Genomic DNA, 12,364 nt, shown 5'->3' with positions numbered 1-12,364 from the left:
TCAGTCATTCTTTGTCTTTTGACTGGAGCATTTAGTCCATTTACATTTAAAGTAATTATTTTTTTTTTAACTTTTTTTTTTTTTTAAGATTTTATTTATTTATTTGACAGAGAGAGACATAGTGAGAGCAGGAACACAAGCAGGGGGAGTGGGAGAGGGAGAAGCAGGCTTCCCACAGAGCAGGGAGCCCGACGTGGGGCTCGATCCCAGGACCCTGGGATCATGACCTGAGCCGAAGGCAGACGCTTAACGACTGAGCCACCCAGGCGCCCCCATTTAAAGTAATTATTGATAGGTATGTACTTTTTGCTGTTTTGTTAATTGTATTCTCTTCAGGTTGTTTTTGTAGCTCTTCTGTGTTCCTTTATCTCTGCTCTCTTCCCTTGAGGTTGATGGCTTATGTGAGTGTTTTGCTTGTGTTCCTTTCTCTTTATTTTTAGTGTGTCTATTACAGGGTGTTTTGTTTAAGTAGGCTCCACACTCAGTGTGGAGCCCAATGTGGGGCTTGAACTCACAACCCCAAAATCAAGACCTGGGCTAAGACCAAGAGTTGGACGCTTAACCAACTGAGCCACCCACACACCCAATTATAGGTTTTTGATTTGTGGTTTCCATTGGGTTCACATACAACATCTTATGCAAATAGCAGTCTGTGTTAAGTTGATGGTCACTTAAGTTCTAACACATTCGAAAAGCACCAAACTTCTACTCCCCCCTCCATGTTCTATGTATGTCACATTTTACATTTTATTTTGTTTACCTCTTTACTAGTTTTTGTGGGTATAAATGATTTTACTACTTTGATGTTTTAACCTCCACACTGGCTTTATAAGTGGTTAATCTACCTTTACTATAAGCTTGCTTTTACCTGTGAAATTTTTTCTTTCATGATTTTCCTCTAGTTAGGGCCTTTTCTTTCCACTTGAAGAATCTCCTTTAATGTTTAAGACTGGCTTAGTGGTGATGAATGCCTTTAGCTTTTGTTAGTTTGGGAAAATCTTTACCTCTCCTGGGTGTAGAGTATTGGTTATTGGGTTTTTTCCTTTCAATACTTTGAATATATCATCCCACTTCCTTCTGGCCTGCAAAGTTTCTGTTAAAAAATCAGCTGATAGCCTTATGGGGTTTCCCTTGTATGTAACCGTTTTATCTTGTTGCTTTAAAAAATCTCTATCACTATTTTTTGCCATTTTAATTATTATGTGTCTTGGGGTGGACCTCCTTGGGTTAATTTCTGTGCTTCCTTGATCTAGATGTCTGTTTCCTTTCCCAGATTAGACAAGTTTTCAGTTATTATTTCTTCAAATTTTCTGCCCTCTTGTCTCTCTCTTCTCCTTCTAGGATCCCTATAATGTGAATGTTATTACACTTGATGGTGTCACTGAGTTCCCTTAACCTATTCTCATTTTTTTATTACCTTTTTATTTTTGCTATTCAGCTTAGTTGCTTTCCTGTTTTCCAGATCCCTGACCTGTTTTTCTGCATCATCTAATCTGCTGTTGATTCACTTTAGGGTATTTTAAATTTCAGTTATTGAATTCTTCAGCTTTTTTTATATGTTCTATTTCTTTGTTGAAGTATTGAGTTCATATACTCTTCTCAAGTCCAGTGAGTATCTTTATGACCATTACTTTATCAGGCATATTGTTTATCTCCATTTCATTTAGCTCTTTTACTATGATTTTTGTCTTGTTCTTTCATTTGGGACATATTCCCGTATCTTACCATTTTGTCTAATTCTCAGGATTAATGGTTATGACTGCCCTCTCCTCTCAGGGGCTGTATGTGTCACTACCTGTGTCCAGGCTTCTGGTGTTACAGATGACAGCCTGCTACTAGTCTGATTCATTTTTTTGGTTAAATCTTTATCCTTGAAGTTCAGTAATTTTTATAGGATATGCCTAAGCCTATGCCTTTGTCCCTAGCTCCTGCCTAGAATTTAGTGGGCTCTTTTAATCTGCAAACTCAAGTATTTTTTTCAAACTAGAAATTGTCAGTTATTCCTAAAATGATTTCGTCTCCTCCCAGAATGTCGTCTTTTATTCATGCATCTGTCCTCTATGGCTCTCATCTACTCCCTTACTATTTCCATTTCTTTGTGTCTGTTCTGAATTTTTATGATTTCTTCCACTTGATCTTCCAGCCCATGAATGTAGTTCTCAGTATTATATACCATCTTTAAACTCCCCATCGCACTTTCAAATTCAAAACTAAAATTAAGTCCTCCCAAAACTTGGGTCTTGTTTTTGTTATTTTGGTCTCTGAAGTGTGATGTTTCCTGTGGCAACTATTTCTCACCAGAAGTCCTGTGCTCACGAAGACTCAGAAACATTTTGCTGGGCCCCATTCCAGGTACAGAAAATTATGCAGTGAACAGAAGAGTGAATCCCTGCTCTCTTGGAGCTTGCACCTGTTACGGGTGCTTTTCTTTGCTTTCCTCCCCTGGTTGCTGGATTTCCTCAGGCACTTTCTTTTGTCTACCCTTGGCTCTGTACACCTCGAGAGGTGGGGCAGACCCTCCTAGAGCAGCAAACCTATGGTTGGTAGAAGGCCTAAAACTTCTAAGGGCCAGCATTACAGTAACTAGGACAGTCTCTGTCAGAAACCTCACTTCCTCCCAAGCAAGGAAAATCCAGTTGACCCTCTGGTGTATGCGCATGCATGCATGTAGACACACACACCACTTCTCCACAAGTCCTGAGCCTCCTCACTATTGTTCCATCTTCCTACCTACCTTAATGGAGGCAATATCCGGCACCTGTCCTCTTCTTCAGAGATCCCGGCAGAGCCTGTGGTCGTGTTCCAGGTTTTACCTGAACAAACCCATCAGCCATTTTGTCCAGTAGAGATAAGGGAATGGGAGTTGAGAGGAAATAACATTAAAGGTGACTTCAGGGGGCGCCTGGGTGGCTCAGTTGTGAAGCGTCTGCCTTCGGCTCAGGTCATGATTCCGGGGTCCTGGGATCGAGCCCCACATCGGGCTCCCTGCTTGGCGGGAGGCCTGCTTCTCCCTCTGCCTCTCCCCCTGCTTGTAGTCCCTCTCTTGCTGTGTCTCTGTCAAATAAATAAAATCTTTAAAAAAAAATTTAAAAAGTAAAAAGGTGACTTCAGGCTGCCATCTTCACCCCCCAGTGCCTTTTTTCAGACATTTAGACAGTCCCTGGGGGCTTTTCCTAGGGATGACTCCCATCAACATGATTAAGGTTGAATTGGGACCGGGACTCCTGTTAGCCACAGGCTAATCCCAGGACCGAGACTCCTGTTAGCCACAGGCTGCCGTGATGGAGAGCCTCCAACTGCAACTGCCACATGGCCCTGCTCAAACAAGATCTTGAACAGGCAGAGGAGGGGCCATTTCAAAATGCTCACCTAAGCTCACACCCCATTCCCCTCCCTCCAAGATGCTTCCTGAAAAGACAAAAGCATGGCATATATAGAATTGGGGAAAATCTCTATCAGTACTGGAGAAGAGGGATCATCCAGAAACTCAGAAGAACTGATGGGAGAAATCGTGTATTTGGGAGCAGAGGAGAAGGGCCGCTCCGCTGGTTAGGGTACGTGCATGAAGGTGGGGCCTGGGAAGGTGGATGTCCCTGCCCTCCCCTCAGCAGAAACCCAGACCTGCTGATAACAATGTCAACTCTGTGGCTGGGCTTTCTCTGTCTTTCTAGTGAAGGCAGACTTCCCTGTCCATGACCGTTGGGATAATTAGGCAGGATCCTGGGCAAACCTTCAAATGGAACCTTAGAGGTCTTGGAACTGCTGTCTTTTTAAGGAAATGAAAGAGCAGCCTGTCTACTTGTAATCCGAGGCGGGCAAGAGGAAGGCGTGAAGGGTGCAGCAGAGGTCCACAGGTGCTGCCTCGGTGGGGAAGTGAGTGAGGGCGCCTCACGCTTGGGTGAGATGAAAACCAGACACTGGCTCCAGGCTTACAGCTACTATCCTCTTCCCCTCCTCCTCCCTCTGGATACCTGTACTATCACTTTTAAGTAGGGAAGGAGAATAGCTAATATTTAAATATTATTTGGGCATCACATAAGACACAGAATAAAGGACACATGAAATACTGTCCTGGTTTGAGCCTTTTGAGGTCTTAAAATTTTTGTGTTACAGCAATTAATCAAAATCAAAAAAGTCTGATCTAGGGATGGGGGGAAATGCTTAAATATGAAAGACCCCAACACGCGCAGAACTGTGATTGCCTAATCAGTATCAGTCTGATTAAAAAAAAAAGCTTGAACATGAATTTATTATAGTAACAATGCAGTGATTATTCATTATTCAGTATTTCCTGAAGACGGTGAGAAACCCAGAAGTCATTCCAACACAGAACCCATGAAAGAATCCAACCCATTAAGTGTTGCTTGTTATTTCAAGCCACTGCATCTCAGGAGACCATGTATTTTCAAGGTCTTCACAAAAATGTATCGAGACACTCAAATACCAAGTCTACTCAGATACCAAGTCTACTCAAATAAGCTTCCCAAGCAGCTTTTCGGTACAACTCCGCTGCTTCCAGATGATTAGATGATGATGTTATGCCCCGGCCTACAATGATGATATCAGACCCTCGTTTGCCAATAACTTCTCGTGGGCTATTGTACTGTTGGCCAAGATTATCCCCTGCAAAAACAGAAAAGTCACTGTTTAACACAATACAAAAAATAAAATAAAAATCAAGAAACCAATCAAATGAGTTTTCTGAGTAAGAATCTAACCAGCTTTAAATAAATATGTATCATATGTGTTCTCCACGCCCCTCCTGGACAGCAAGTGATTAAAAGCAGGTGAAGGGACTCCTTAGGCCAGAGATCCCATGGCAGAAAAAGATGCTAAGCAGCTCCTCTTCAGTGTTGAATTTTAGAGCATTTATCACTAACAGTATCAAAAACCAGTAAATCTCCTATGTTGCCAAGAACGATTCATTACCAAAAAACAAAAAAAACAATAAAAAGTGGCCTCACAATCAAAGACGATTATATTATACATCTCAGGATCACTGTGACACTGTTGGAAAATTCCTCACAAACCTCTAACCTGACCACACCAAAATGAGTCTTCTGTCACAACCCTATCCAGTGCTCAGACTGTATACAAACCCTAATCCTTAATTTTGACTTTTTACTTCCTTTACTCTATCACATTTGTTTTAACTTAAATAATTTGTGTTTTTTAATCAAAGTATAATTGACATACAATATCCTATTATTCAGATGTATGTCATAATGACTTGATATTTTTATACATTAGGAACTGATCTCCAAGAGAATTCATTGCTGTAAATGTTATTTTAATGGAGATTGTACTGAATCTGTAATATGCAGTATTATCTGTATGGTAATAACACAAAGTTATTACCATATTCACTATATTCCCTATGCTGTACATTACATCCCCCATGGCTTATTTACTCTATAACTAGAAGTCTGTATCTCTTAACCCCCTTCACCTGTTTCACCCATTCCCCAACTGCTCCCCCAACTAGTAACCAACACTTTGGTTTCCTGTACCTATGAGTCTGTTTCTGCTTTGTTTGGTTTGGGTTTTTTTAGATTCCAGTATAAGTGAAATCATAAGGTATTGGTCTTTGACTTGTTTTACTTGGCAAATACCCTCTAGTTCATCCATGTTGTCACAAATGACAAGATTTCACCTTTTTTAATGGCTGAGTAACATGCCATTGTGTAACCTATACCGCATCTCTCTCCATTCCTCTGTTAATGGACACTTGGGCTGCTTCCATATCCTGGATATTGTAAATAATGCTGCAATGAACATATGGGCACATATCCTCTTCAAATTGATGGTTTTGTTTTCTTCTGATAAAATACCCAGAACTGGAATTGCTGATGGCATGACAGTTTTTTTTGAGAGACCAGTACTGTTTTCCACAGTGGCTGTCCCAATTTACTTTCCTACCCAACACTAGTAGACTAGGGTTCCCTCTTCTTCACATCCCTGTTCTCTGATGATTAGTGATGCTGAGTGTCTTCTCATGTACCTGTTGACCATCTGCACGTCTCCTTTGGAAATATGTCTATTCAAATCCTCTGCTCATTTTTAAATCAAGGGTTTTTTGTTGTTTTTCTTTAAAATGTATAAGTTCTTTATATATTTTGGATATTACCCTTTTATCCTTATTTGATGTATTATTTGCAAATTCCTTCTCCCATTTGATGGGAGCCTTTTCCTTTATTTGATGGTTTCCTTTGCTGTGCAAAAACTTTTTAGTTGGATGTAATCCCAGTATTTCAGTTTTTGTTGCCCTTGCCTATGAAGACTGATCCAAAAAAAATATTGCTAAACCTAATATAAAAGAGCTTGCTGCCTATGTTTTCTTCTAGGAGTTTACAACTTCAGGTCTCACATTCAAGTTTGAAGACATTTTGAATTTATTTTTGCATACGATATAAGTGGTCCAGTTTAATTCTTCTGTGTGTAGCTGTCCAGTTTGCCCAACATCATTTATTAAAGAGACGGTCTTTTCCCCATTGTACATTTTTTTTTAAAGATTTTATTTATTTATTTGAGAGAATGAGAGAGAGAGAGAGAGAGAGAGAGAAAGCATGAGAGGGGGAGGGTCAGAGGGAGAAGCAGACTCCCTGCCGAGCAGGGAGCCTGATGCGGGACTAGATCCCAGGACTCCAGGATCATGACCTGAGCCGAAGGCAGTCGCTTAACCAACTGAGCCACCCAGGCGCCCCTCCCCATTGTACATTCTTATCTCCTTTGTCAAAGATTAACTGACCATATAATAGTGTTTATCTTTGGTCTCTCCATTCCATTGATCTATGTGTCCGTTTCCATGCCAATACCGTATTACTTCAGTTACTATAGCTTTGTAATTATAGTCTGAAGTCAGGGAGCATGATACTTCCAGCTTTGTTCCTCTTTCTCAAGACTGCTTTGAGGGCGCCTGGGTGGCTCAGTTGGTTAAGCGACTGCCTTCGGCTCAGGTTATGATCCCGGAGTCCTTGGATCGAGTCCCACATCGGGCTCCCGGCTCAGCAGCCTGCTTCTACCTCTGACCCTATCCCCTCTCATGCTGTTTCTCTCTCTCTCTCTCTCAAATAAATAAATAAATAAATAAATAAATAAGACTGCTTTGACTATTTGAGGTCTTCTGTGGTTCTATACAAATTTTGGGATTCTTTGTTTTAGTTCTGTAAAAAATGTCAATGTTATTTTAATGGAGATTGTACTGAATCTGTAGACTGCTTTGGGCAGTATGGACATTTTGTAATTCTTTCAATCCATGAGCACAGAATACTTTTCTATATATTTGTATAATCTTCAATTTCTTTCATCAAGGTCTTAACAGTTTTCAGAGTACAGGGCTTTCACTTCCTTGTTACATTTATTCCTAGGTATTTTATTCCTCTGGATGCAATCGTAAATGGGTTTTCTTCTCTCTGTGATAGCTTATTATTAGTGCACAGAAACAACTAATTTCTGTATGTTAATTTTGTAACCTGAGAAGTCTACTGAATTCACTTAAATTTTTTGGTGGACTCTTTAGGGTTTTCTGTAGACATACCTCATTTTACTGCACTTCACTTTACTTTGCAGATACTGCATTTTTTACAAAGTGAAGGTTTGTGGCAACCTTGCATTCAGTAAGTCTCTTGCCCCCATTTCTCCAACAGCCTTTGCTTACCTTGTATCTCTATCACATGTTGGTACTTTTCACAATATTTCAAACTTTTTCGTTATTGTTATATTTTTTACAGTCATCTGCAATCATAGATCTTTGATATTACTAATGTAATTGTTTTGGGGCACAACAAACCGTGCCCATATAAGATGGTGAACTTGATGAATGTATGTGTTCTGACTGCTCCACCACCAGCCATCTCTCTCCCTCTTCTTGTCCCTCCCTATTCCCTGAGACACAGCAATATCGAAATTAGGCCACTTAACCGTACAATGCTCTAAGTGTTCGAGGGAAAGGAAGAGTCACGTGTCTCTCACTTTGAATCGAAAGCTAGCAATGATTAAGCTTAGTGAGAATGGCATGTTGAAAGCCAAGATGGGCTGCAAACTAGTCTTCTTGCCCCAAACAGCAAAGCTGTGAATGCAAAGAAAAAGTTCTTGAAGGAAATTAAAAGTGCTACTCTACTGAACACATGAATGATAAGCAACACCACCTTATTGCTGATATGGAGAAAGTTTCAGTGGTCTGGATAGAAGAGCAAATTAGGGACAACACTCCCTTAACCCAAAGCCTAATCGAGAGCGAGGCCCTAACTCTCTTTAACTCTATGAAGGCTGATAGAGGTGAGAAAGCTGCACAAGAAAAGCTGGAAGCCAGCAGAGGTTGGCTCATGAGGTTTAAGGAAAGAAACCCTCTCTATAACATAAAAGTGTAAGGTAGGGGCGCCTGGGTGGCACAGTTGGTTGAATGTCCCAACTCTTGGTTTCAGCTCAGGTCATGATCTCAGGGTCTTGACATCAAGCCCCGCTCCAGCTCTGAGCTCAGTGAGGAGTCTGCTAGAGTTTCTCTTTCCCTCTCCCTCAGCCCCTCCCCCAAGCTTGCTCGCTCGCTCGCTCTCTCTCTCTCTCTCCCCCCCTCCCTCCCTGTGTGGAAGATTTAGCTCAGGTAATTAATGGAAGTGGCTACACTAAACAGATTTTCCATGTAGGTTAAACAGACTTCTATTAAAAGAAGATGCCATCTAGGACTTTCATAGCTAGAGAGGAGAAGTCAATACCTGGCTTCAAAGTTTCAAAGGACAGACTGACCCTCTTGTTGGGTGCTGATGCAGTTTGTGACTTTAAGCTGAAGCCAATACTTACTGTTCCAAAAATTCTAGGGTCCTTAAGAATTATGCTAAATCTACTCTGCCTATGCTCCATAAATGGAACAACAAAGCCTGGATGACAGCATATTTGTTTACAACATGGTTCACTGAATATTTTAAGTCCACTGTGGAGACCTACTGCTCAGAAAGATTCCTTTCCAAATATTACTGCTTCCTGAGAGTGTACTTGCTTACTAAGAGTTTTGTTGGAGATGTACAATGAGATTAATGTTATCATGCCTGCTAATACAACATCCATTCTGCAGCCCACGGATCAAGGGGTAATTTTGAGTTTCAAGCCTTATTAAGAAATACATCTCATGGGGCGCCTGGGTGGCTCAGTCAGTTAAGCATCAAATCTTGGTGTCAGTTCAGGTCATGGTCTCATGACTCCTAAGATTGGGTCCCACACCAGGCTCCACACTCAGAAGGGAGTCTGCTTGAAGATTCTCTCCCTCTGTTGCTCCCCCCACTCACTCTCTCTCAGGTACGCACATGCTCTCTCTAAAATAAATACATAAATTTTTTTTTTAAGATTTATTTATTTGACAGAGAGAGACACAGCAAGAGAGGAAACACAAGCAGGGGGAGTGGGAGAGGGAGAAGCAGGCTCCCCGCTGAGCAGGGAGCCCGATGTGGGGCTCGATCCCAGGACTCTGGGATCATGACCTGAGCCAAAGGCAAACGCTTAACGACTGAGCCACCCAGGCGCCCCAATACATAAATCTTTAAAAAAAAAAAAAAAACATCTCGTAAAGCTATAGCTGCCATAGACCGTGATTCCTCTGATGGATCTGAGCAAAGTAAAGTGAAAACCTTCTGGAAAGGATTCACCATTCTAGCTGCCATTAAGAATATATGTGATTCATGGGAAGAGGTCAAAATAACAGCATTAACAGGAAGAGTTTGGAAGTTGCTTCTAGCCCTCATGGATGACTTTGTGGGGTTCAAGACTTTAGTGGAAGAAGTAACTGCAGATGTGGGGGAAACCGCAAGAGAACTAGAATTAGAAATGAGGCCTGGGGCGCCTGGGTGGCTCAGTTGGTTAAGCGACTGCCTTCAGCTCAGGTCATGATCCTAGAGTCCCTGGATCGAGTCCCACATCGGGCTCCCTGCTCAACGGGGGGTCTGCTTCTCCCTCTGATCCTCTCCCCTCTCGTGCTCTCTGTCTCTCACCCTCTCTCTCTCAAATAAATAAATAAATAAAATCTTAAAAAAAAAAAAAAATGAGGCCTGAAGATGTGACTGAATTGCTGCCATCTCATGAAAAAACTTGAACAGATGAGGAGTTGCTTCTTACGGATGAGCAAAGACCCAAGAAAATGGTTTCTTGAGATGGAATCTTCTGGTCAAAATGCGTTAAGACTGTTGAAAGGACAACAAAGGATTCAGAATACTACCGAAACTTAGTTGATAAAGCAGTGGCAGGATTTGAGAGGACTGACTCCACTTCTGAAAGACGTTCTACTATGGTTAAAAATGCTATCAAACAGGGGTGCCTGGGTGGCTCAGTCGGTTGAATATCTGACTCTCAATCTCAGCTCAGGTCTTGATCTCAGGGTCGTGAGGTCAGGCCCTGGACTGGGCTCCACAATGGACGCGGGGCCTACTTAAAAAAAAAAAAAAAAAGCTTTCAAACAGCACTGCATGCTACAGAGAAACCCTTCATGAAAGAGTCCATCAGTACTACACACTTCGTTGTCTTATTTTAAAAAATTGCCAGAGTTGCCCCAACCTTCAGCAATCACCACCACAATCAGTCAGCAGCCATCAAAATCAAGGCAAGACCTTCCACCAGCAAAAAGATTACAACTTGCTGAAAGCTCAGATGATGGTTAGCATTTTTTAGCAATAAAGTTTTTTTTTTTTTTAAAGATTTTATTTATTTATCTGAGACAGAGAGAATGAGAGAGACAGAGAGCACATGAGAGGGGGGAGGGTCAGAGGGAGAAGCAGGCTCCCTGCCGAGCAGGGAGCCCAATGCGGGACTCGATCCAGGGACTCCAGGATCATGACCTGAGCCGAAGGCAGTCGCTTAACCAACTGAGCGACCCAGGCGCCCCACAATAAAGTATTTTTTAATTAAGGTATGTACTTTGTTGTTTTAGACATAAAGCTACTGAACACTTAATGACCCACAGTAATAGAGTACTACACCAGTAATCCCATTACACCATCTGCATTTCCATTATATGCACTGTGAAAGCGAGAGGTTTCCTTGACTTGCTTTACTGCAGTATTTACGACAGTGGTCTGGTACCGAGGCTGCCGCATCTCTGAGGTATTCCTGTGTATAGTATGATAGCATCTGCAACTACGGAGTTTTACTTTCTCCTTTCTAATTTGGATGCTTTTTATTTTGCTTGCCTGAATGCTGTCAGTTGGACTTCCAATGCTGTGATGAATATTTCTTTACTGAGGTACAATTGAGATACAACATTAGTTTCAGGTGTACAACCATAATGATCTGAAATTGGTATACATTGCCAACTCATCACAGTAAGTCTTGTTGACAATTAGGACCTTGAGTAATTACAAAAAAATCTTTGTGGGAGAACTTTTAAGACTTACCCTCTTAGCAACTTTCCAAAATGCAATACAGTGTTATTAATTACAGTCACCATGCTGTACATTACATCCCTCTTATTTTATAATGAAGTATGTACTTTTTTACACCCTTTACTTTGGCCCACTCCCCACCCTCAGCCTCTAGCAACCACTAATCTGTTCTCTAGATCTATGAACTTGTTTTGTTTTAGATTCCACATACAAGTGAGATTATATGGTATTCGTCATTCTCTGGTTTATTTCACTCAGCATAATGCCCTCAAAGTCCATCTATATTGTCGCAAATGGCAAGATTCCATTATTTTTAGGTCATTATATTCCATTGTGTGTGTATATATTCTATTGCAAACATCCACTGACGGACTCTGAGGTTGTTTCCATATCTTGGCTATTATAAATACTTCTGCAATGAATACGGGGGTGCATGTATCATTTTGAGTTAGTGTTTTTGTTTTTCTTGGATTAATACTCAGAAGTGAAATTACTGGGTCATACAATTTTAATTTTTTGAGGAACCTCCACACTGTTTTCCATGTTAGCTGTACCAATTTACATTCCCAGCAACAGAGCACAAGGGTTCCCTTTTCTCCAGTCTTGCCAACACTTCTTGACTTTTGGATAATAGCCAATCTGACAGGTGTGAGGTGTTATCTCACTATGGTTTTGATTTGCATTTCCCTGATGATTAGTAATGGTTAGCATCTTCATGTGCCTGTTGGCCATCTGTATGTCTTCTTTGTAAAATGTCTTTTCAGATCTTCTGCCTATTTAATTGGATTGTTATTCTTTTTTTCTGGCTACAGAGGAATACGAGTTTAGCATATACTCTGGGTATTAACCCCTTATCAAATACATGATTAGCACATATTTCCTCCCATTTAGATGGTTTCCTTTGCTGTGCAGAATCTTTTTAGTTTGATATAATTCTACTTACTTATTTTTCTTTTGTTTCTTTTAGTTTTGGTCAGATTAAAAAAAAATCACTGCCAAAACTG

The 12,364-nt window shown here is 41.0% G+C and overlaps 1 protein-coding gene across 1 annotated transcript in view; it reads right to left on the bottom strand.

The window, feature by feature from the left end:
* Nucleotides 1-4,236: 4,236 nt before the first annotated feature.
* UMPS (uridine monophosphate synthetase) overlaps nt 4,237-12,364 on the bottom strand; it is a 31,434-nt gene continuing 23,306 nt past the window's right edge. The window contains exon 6 of the mRNA XM_021692428.1: nt 4,237-4,623. Within this exon, the coding sequence (XP_021548103.1) occupies nt 4,454-4,623 (170 nt within the window). The 3' untranslated portion in view covers nt 4,237-4,453. The remainder of the gene's footprint in view (nt 4,624-12,364) is intronic.

This window comes from Neomonachus schauinslandi, chromosome 1, assembly GCF_002201575.2.
Source record: "Neomonachus schauinslandi chromosome 1, ASM220157v2, whole genome shotgun sequence".
Lineage (NCBI taxonomy): Eukaryota > Metazoa > Chordata > Mammalia > Carnivora > Phocidae > Neomonachus > Neomonachus schauinslandi.
The sequence above is the reverse complement of the archived record's forward strand: the minus strand, read 5'-3'. Positions and strand labels throughout refer to the sequence as shown.